Source organism: Lepidochelys olivacea (assembly GCF_965140295.1).
Source record: "Lepidochelys olivacea isolate rLepOli2 genome assembly, chromosome: 15".
Lineage (NCBI taxonomy): Eukaryota > Metazoa > Chordata > Testudines > Cheloniidae > Lepidochelys > Lepidochelys olivacea.
The window spans coordinates 12,884,529-12,893,447 of NC_140425.1; the positions used below are offsets into that span (position 1 = coordinate 12,884,529).

Sequence of the window (8,919 nt, forward strand, 5' to 3'; positions counted from 1 at the left end):
TCCACATCTATATACACTGCACTCTAACCAGTGCTTCGTCCAGTTGGGTGCTTGTAAATTAGGTACCTAAATTTGTTTTTAGGTTATATAGGAAACATGCTTGTTTCTTAAGTGAAATAATGGCTTTACGGTGGAGATCCTTGCTCAGACAGATAACTGGAAAAATTCTAGGGCCATTATGAAAGTGTATTCCGAAGACTAGTTGCCCTGGTACAAATGAAGTCCCACTGCTTTCTGTCCACGTTGATAGCGTGGTGAGCTGGTGCATGATGCAACCATTGTGGGTTTTGCTCAGAGCGACTGTAATTGCAGTAACGCTGCCAGTGTCTGTCCACCACTAAAAGCACTTCTATGGGATACAAAAGGTGTTAAGCATTGCAATTGCTTGCACTGCTGAAATTCTCTAGCTGAGGCAGCAGAACTGTCATTTATTTTTAATAACTCCACTACATGGAAGCTAGACATCATGTGCAGTCAGGTGTGAAATAAAGATGCACAATAATGTTTTTGATCACACATCAGAGCAGATTTTAGAAAATTAAGCAGTCTATCAAGCTTCTGTAGTCTAGGTAGACACTGTGAGCCACGAGCTCCAAGAGAAGCCTCGGCTAGAAGCACTGTGCTAATGGTTAGAGCCATGGACCGGCATTCATTAGATCTGGGTTCTATTCCCCGCTCTACTACTACCCTCCTGGATGACCCTTGGCAAGTCACTTCACCTCTGTGCCTCACATATGCTATCTGTAAAATGGTGATAATGATACCAGCCTCCTATGTAAAGCACTTTCAGATCTATGGATGAAAAGTGCTCTATTATTATTTAGAGAAATTTTAGTAGAAGAGCCGTGGCTCCTGGACTTTATTATTTGTCCTATCGTTGACTCTGTAACTTCATATAAATCACTCTAGCTGCATTGTAATTTTAGGCATTTGTAAAACAAGTAGTACTTTTGCATAAGCGTAGAGATGCTTGATAAATGCATAAAGCACTTTGAGATTTCTAACTGAAAAAGATGCTATAGCACAATTTTATTTTCCCTTTTTTTCCCCCTCACTAAGTTATTGTAAAGGGGAGAAAGCCAGCTCATTAAGATTAATACCATCCCCTGTGTGAAAACGCCCTCAGGCAGTTCAGCCCTCCTCCACCTGCCATTCTAGAGTGCACTGTTCTGATGCTGCAAGAGAGAATCACTCTCTTAGTACATATTTAGGCAGCTAGCAGCCCACAACCTCAAGAGTGGCTTGCACCTGTTCCCACCTCCTCTTAATACAATGATCTTCCTCTAATTGTACAAAAGACAACCACCGCTTGTGAGTTACTAAAACATTTAAATATATTTCTACACAACAGGCTGAGTCATACAGTCACTCCATTGCTTTTTATCACCATCCTGCAGACAAGCCACCAATAGTTACTGCACTAATTCTCAAGCTTATTTTTCCTCAGTTAGGAGGGGGAAAAGTACACTTGACATTTTCCAAACCAAAAACAAAACTGAACTCCAGAGGTTCAAAATATTTCATTACCAACATTTCCCTAGTAAAAACTAAGTCATTAAAAAAAAGATTTTTATTGAATAAAAAGGAAAAACAAAGAGCTCCTACGAAAGACTATATCCATCAGTTTTGGAATGTAAATTCCGAGCAAAAAAGAGGCTCAATTCACATTTTTAAAAAGTCCCTGTTGGATGGAATCAGTATGGCCTGAAGGGGGATGAGTAGCGTGGTGATCCCCTGCTTTGGTATGGAGAATCGCGACCCCTTGAACCAGAACGGGACCGCGAGTAGCCATAGCTGGTACTTCTTTCGGGACAGACTCTGATATAGGAAGTTTCACCCTGAAATTTAAACAAAGAAGAAAACCCAAACATTTACATTGCATCCTGATTAACAGTCCTCCACTAGTATGAATAACACCAAATGGAGCTTAAGACCAAAGCATAAATAACCAAAGACTGGAGTTTCCACAAAGAGGGCAGTATAAATCCATCTGCTGCTGCTTGGGTCAAACTCTGCGCTGGCACTTGATGCCTTGACGAGGTACGTTACAAAACAATATTGTGCATATACTAGTGAGAAATACCTTGCTAGCCATCATCATCTGCAAGGGCAGAGGCTCAGCAGCCAGAAGAGGACCATGGACAAGTGCCTCCTACATCCAACCACACAGGAAGAGGCTGTGGCAACCAGTACAACCAGAGGGTGAAGGTCCCAATGGTCTGACTCCATCCTTAACTGCTGGAGGGAAATAGCTAGAGATACTAGTACGGTCCTTCAGCACAGGAAGGAGAGGCCGAACTCTCAGGTCACGATCATGTATCAGCACCTCAAGTTCTGTAAGGAAATCTCCACAGCAAGCACACTCAGCCTTCAGCTGAGGGGATGGTTGGAGCAGAACAGCTCAGCCATGGGAAGGTGGCTGCAATGAAGTAGCACAGCTCCAAGAATGAAAAAGCTGTGGTTTACTGGCTCAGATACCAGGAGACCACCAGAAGAAGAGGCTCCATGCTGGGGCATGGGAAAAACAGCTATAGCAACCAACACAGCTGCTCACTCAGCTTGTTCTTTGGGGGAGTGCTGTAGTTTGCTGACAAAGCCCCCAGCTGGCAGAGGCAACATGAGTTGGCTTAGTTGAAAGGAGAAGGCTGTGAGCCACTGTGGCCAAAGGGAGAATGCCACAGCAAGCTAGCTTGCCCTGTAGAAGTCAGAGGCAAGAAGTCCAAATTCTTGGCTTCCAGGTAATGAAGGGTGCAGCCAACAGTACAGCTCTCAGCTATGATAAACGGGCTTGTCTGAGCCCTGCCCCTTCCAAATGTTATATTTTTAAAAAATCCAATATTAGTTACTTCACTCACTGAGCCAAGACCCTAACATGCCAAGCCACAGTGGGGTATGTGCCACAAAAGGTAGGAAAGACCCTTTATATTATAACAGGTCACTATTAACCACCAACTCCAATGTTATCACTAGGTTCTGTTCTTATGCCTCCTGAGAGCAGCATGACAAGGAAAAAAAAGTGTATGTTCCTCCATGACTGTACACACATATGCTCTTCCCCTGAAGGCACGAACCCACCTCATGAGAGCGGAATTTGGTGTCATCCAGTTTACGCAGTGCATATTCCATATCTTCCTTGCGGAGAAACTCAACTACACCCATTCCATCTTTCTGTACATCTGCATAACAAACATCACCAGCTTCACGCATATGATCCTTCAGGTCCTGCCAGCTGCCTGACGGAGGAAGCCCTGAGCATGGAGAACACAAAACATAAGACACCATATAAACAAAAAGGCCATCTACTCAGGCTGTCCCAGGGATGCTGACCCTGCCATGCCAAGGGCTCCATCACTTCCATGTGCTTTGTGACTTTTCCATAGGATCAGAACTGCAATAAGAACGGAGAGATCCAAAAAATAGCACTAAGTTCCATTCCAGAAAACCAGCAGCAGAGCCCTCCGTGGAAGGTACAAAATTTGGGCCTCCTGTCAGTAAGATAGTCCCTGGGTCTCTCTGGAATTCATAGTGCTGAGATTTCAGAGGAATCTGCTATTTGTGCTGTTGTAAAGTAATCCAGAACCACCCCTCAAACCCTGTACGTCTGTAATGAAGATTTTGCTCTCAAAGCAGGACTTTTTTTTTTCCTTAAGGTTCCTCAAGCTCAGCTCCCCATCCAAGATTGGCTTGTCCCATTCATATCAGTTGTATTAATTTGAGATTCCAGCAGTTCCATCCTCTGGTAGTGAGCAAAACCACATGCTTTTAGCTTGTAATTATCAGCACATTTACCTAAAGGAAGGCAAAGGGTTGAGTTTCCCTGCCCCGCAGCATGCTGGAGACTCTAATGTACTGCTGGTCCTGGCAATTTTCAAGAAGGCTTCACAATACCCTTTACCAATGCAGGTTTTCGTTCTCATGTCAAAAAATCGGACGATTTTCAGTTATTCTCCCCCAGCCCTCCCAGGCTCCTGAAGAGGAGATGTACTCCTGGTTTCAATGGATAGCGTTCAGATCCTGCTGCAATGCTGAAGATATTTTATTGCTACAGTAGAGTGGCTTCCTTACAAGGAACATTTTATTTTTTTAGCCATAAAGTCACAGGAGCATGCAGAGAAATGGAGATGTGGGTATTTTAAGGTGATGCATGGAGATAAGCATGTTTTCGGGAGAGACATATAGGTATGGGTTTTTATGGACTATTCCAAGCATCTGCTGTCAGGGAGTACTGAATTTCCTCCTGGGATTTCATATGCATTGCAGAACTTCCAAACATACTTTAATTTCTCTCCCACAAAGGGCCCCCTCCACTCCCATTTCCTAATGTCAACTCACTACTTGAATGGCCTTTTCAGTTTGTTTCTTTGTTTTTTTGTATGAAGTCCCTTAGGAATCCTTTGGTTGATTGAGGGGGCTCCCTTCCACAGTGCCTTAGTCATTCTTTCCCATAGTGAGTAGATCATGTGGAGGTGCTGAGGTACAGACCACACTTTATTTATTTTTTTAATGAACAAAATGTCAACACCTATCAGAGCGTATTACGTCACAGGATATCTCTAACAAATCCTTTCTAATTATGATGAAATGTTAGGTACCATTCCACCTAGAGACCAACTGTTTTCATCATGCAAGAATGGTGCCCAAGTTCTCCCTCCTTCTACCCACCTGTCCACTCACACAACGCTGGTACATTTCAGAATCCAAGACTGAGTTCACATCTGGCCCCTTATGAAGAAATTTCTGCTCACCATTCACCAAGATGCACTCCAAAAAGCAACAAGACTCCTGCTCAAGTCAAACCGGAAAGGGAACTACACCGGGATACTCCTTTACAGGAAGAGGTTTCATGACACAGGAGAAACCTTAAACTATTCCAGTGATATGAGAAGCTCCTTTTTCCCGAGACAAGGACACAATACAATGAGGCACAGCATTAGGATGAGTCCTAGCCAGATTGAAGTGTGGAAGGTAACATACCTGAAACAAGGACTCGAAATTCAGAACGTCGTGACGGAGGGCCATTCCTACCACGCAGCCCCCCACCAAAACCTCCACCCCGACCTCGGGAGGATCTGGGGAACTCAACACGCAGTCGGCATTGACCATAATCATAACCATTTCTCCCATAAACTGCATCTTCTGCATCTCTGCAAACAAATAACATGAATCAGTGATTAATGATGCTCAGTCAGTGGTTCCCAACATCTCAGTGGGCCATCAAGCGGGTTAGGAAATATTGCAGTTTTAAAGTAGCTGCAAAAATATTTGATGATTTTTTTGATGGAGTTTCAAATGGGTTCATCAGCCAACAGTGGCTGGCTCCACTATTATATCTGTAAATTGTTAAAAGCTTTTTCCAAGCTCTTATGTTCCTGTGCACCATGTATTTCAGGTTACAGCCATGTTCACTGGAAAGAACACAGGAGAGTCACATTATCTATCTTGCATTTACCAACAGGTTCAGCCTATCCACTATGCTTAGAAGCAGGGGCCATTTTCCACTTAATTTCTCAGAAAGCCTGCATTCTGATTGAAGTCTGATCCACATGGAACAAAGCTCTTTCATAATCTGGCAGGCAGTGAGGGCAAATACTTTACCTTCACTAATAAGCCTCTTATTAGAAACTGCCTCATTATGGTGGTTTGGCTTGCATAATTATATACAAGGGATATTTGTTCTCCTGAGAGAGTTCTGATGTTGTATTAAAAGACTAGACCTAATCTCACTTTCCATCCCAGCAAGTCTACGCTAATGCGTGCAGAAGGGCATGAACTGAAAACTAAACCTTGAAACTAGTTGCAAAGTTGTATACAATCACAAAATAACTGTTTGTTTAAACATAAATCTTTTCAAAATTCAGACCCTGCAAGCTGAACTTTACACGTGTGCAAACCCTCTCTAAAATGAATTTCAAAAAGTACTGTGTAAGGTCAAAGTAACACTGGAAGATAGTGAGAACAGAGAGTGCATTAGCAGAGCATCCCAATCCTGAGACGTTTAGCATCTATTGTTATTAGTTGCTATTTGTATTACCATAGCGCCTATGAGCTCTAGTCATGGAACAGGACCTCATTGTGGTCACCCTTATCAAGGTGTGGCTTTCTCTTTAGACTGTCACAGGGGATGGGAGAAAGGGTTATTTTTATATGTTTAAAAAAAAAAAAAAAGGCAGGAGGGACTACAGATTTAAACTCCTGTGAACCATCAACAAAATATCTATAAACAAAACAATCTACCCAATAACCTAGTTAAAGAACACCCCTTCCTCTTAGATTGCCTGAGTGTTACATGGGCTTATTTTAGAAGCGTGGTTCCCAAACTGGGTCTGATCCACCAGTGGTCCATAACACAGTGGCTCATGGTCCATGGAGAAATTGCTGGTCACATAGTTCCGACTCTTATGCACCTCCCCGCCAAACTGTTAATCTACATTAAAAAAGAGCCAAAAAAACCACATTGTTTTCTCAGTTAAATGTTTTCTTTTCCCTGAAAATAAGTGGTGTAACTGCCAAAGGGATGTTGCTTTCCCTGTCACTGGCAATCTGTGAGGTAGTGTCTCTGCTAAGCCAAAAGTGGTTACAAGAGATAAGTGTCTCTAATGTCTGAGGAGGCATCTACAATATATCCATAAAACCTGATTCAAAAATAATGAATGCAGACATGTTATTCACTGTCATGGTGACATTTTAAACACAATATTAGGAAATTCAGATGCATTTCACCAGTAATAACTGTGCTTAGCCACAGTATACACATATTAGAGACAAAATCATATACCTGCATGGTAAATAGTGGTGGAGGTGAATAGTTATAATTGCTGCAGGAAAGCATCTGTTTGAGTTTCGGAGTTGTGCTTAAGTATCAACTAGAATGACTTCTTTTTTTAAAAGGGAAGAGACGAAGAAGATGATAAGACCTTTATGTGTATAGTCAGATGAACAGAAATTCTGCTAGTACTGGAACCCAGTGAAAACATTCCCCAGGCTTGCCAAAGCCCCTTTGATGCTACCTGAAAAAGTTAAGATAACTGTCCTCTGAATTCTCCTTATCTAGACAGCTGCAATCAACTTAACTCATTAAAGAGGACAATAAACGAGTATGTATTCCTCCCTCACACTTGTCCATTAACTTATTAACTGTGTTGTGCAAAGCAGTATTCCTGGCTGAGGACTACAGCCATACTGGGTTTAAAGTTTTCAAACCCAATCCATCTGTGCTCTCTCACACACACACACACACACACACACACAATAATTTACATGGCCAAAGTGAATCAATTCACTTCTCCTGCAAGCTCAAACCTTGGTGTCTGTAATATTACAATTGCTTCCATGCAGATAAAATTGTGACATTACACACTGGACTGTAGCATCTTGGATTAGAAGTGGAAAATCTACAAATTTTAATTAATACAAAGGGGAAACTAAACGACTTATAGGGCCGTTTCTGGGTGTTCTTTTAAGAGATGATGTAACGGTGTGACTTAGGCAGAGTTGCGGCAGCTCGGAGGGGGGAGAGCAGGTCCCCAGTCACAGATTTGCTGTGCGCGTCACTGTCATGTATTCCTAGGGAAGACTGCTGGGCGGGGGAAGTGGGCGATTGCCTGGATACAGATGGAGAATGGCCGGGAGTGGGGCGCGCACAGCGGCCCGGAGCCACGCATGGGGCAGGAAGGGTGCCGGAGGACTTGGGGGAGGAGGGCTTTGCCCGCTAGGAGACAGCAGGCCGGTAGGCTCCTTCTCCGGGGGAGGGGCGTCCGGCCAGGCCGGGGGATCGGGGGTGCGCGCCCGGGCTCTGGTGCGGAGGAGTTTCCTGTCGAGGGGCTGGGGCGGGAAGCGGATGTAATTGCCCGGGCGGGACGTCTCCAGGCTCCGGGACCCGGGGGAGGGATTCCCCCCGCCTCAGGCCGAGCTGGCTCTCCCGGGGGCCCTCTCCCCCGTCCCGCTCACCGCGGGTCCTCGAAGCGCACGAAGGCGAAGGGCACCAGGCCGCGCTTGCTCTTGAGCTCGATGTCTCGGATGCGGCCGTACTTGTAGAAAAGCTCCTCCAGGTCCTTCTCCCGCACGTCCGCCGGCAGGTTCCCCACGTAGATCCGCCCGTCCCCCGCACCGCCCCGACCCGAGCCCCCGGGCCCGAAGCCCATCTCCCGCTCCCAGCCAGACATCTTCGCCGCGCCGCGCGCGCACACACACCCGGTAGGCGCGAGCCGAGCCACACACCCAGCCCCCAAAACCGCGTCGCCACCTCCTGACGGAGGACACTAAACAACCCGCTTAAAGGGGAGGAGGCGCCGGCAACCGCACACAACTTTCGTTACGCATGCGTTGTGCTCTGCGCCCCACTATTGCGCATGCTCGCAGCTCGCTCCGGCGCGTAGCTCTTACGCCTATCTTACTGCGATTGCGCAAGCTTCCAGCCTTGGCGGGCAGAGCCACTTGTCCTGGGGGTGTAGACGCAAGTTTCAGTCACCCTGGGCTGTGATTGTTATAGGCGTTCCTCGTGGACATGCAACCTTCTCCTTTCATTTCCCTTTTGCGTAAAGTGACAGAAACAATTTAAATGTTTGTGATTTTTCCAATACCATGTAAAAATACTTTCTCTCCCCGGCTGTTCTATGAAAGACACAAAAGGGAAAGACTACAGGGAAACTGACTGAACACAAAATACTGACAAACAAATGAAGGAAGCAGACAAACAAAAACAGAAATACACTTTCCCCATAACCCCAAGCCCTGATCCTGCATTTATGTGCTTATAACATTTTACAGTAGAACCTCAGAATCACCAGAGTTATGAACTAACCAGTCAACCACACACCTCATTTGGAACCAGAAGTACACAATCAGGCAGCAGCACAGAGAGAGAGAGAGCGAGCAAAAAGCAAATACAGTATAGTATTGTGTTAAATGTAAACTACTAAA

The 8,919-nt window shown here is 45.0% G+C and overlaps 1 protein-coding gene across 1 annotated transcript; it reads right to left on the reverse strand.

Moving 5' to 3' along the window:
* Window positions 1–1,309: 1,309 nt before the first annotated feature.
* Window positions 1,310–8,333, reverse strand: SRSF9 (serine and arginine rich splicing factor 9). The gene is made up of 4 exons (XM_084649302.1): window positions 7,948–8,333; window positions 4,975–5,144; window positions 3,076–3,248; window positions 1,310–1,838 (listed from the first exon to the last, which is right to left on the reverse strand). The coding sequence occupies exons 1-4, from the start codon at window positions 8,160–8,162 to the stop codon at window positions 1,695–1,697; spliced, it is 702 nt and encodes a 233-aa protein (XP_084505428.1). The 5' UTR covers window positions 8,163–8,333; the 3' UTR covers window positions 1,310–1,694.
* Between the last annotated feature and the right edge of the window lie 586 nt (window positions 8,334–8,919).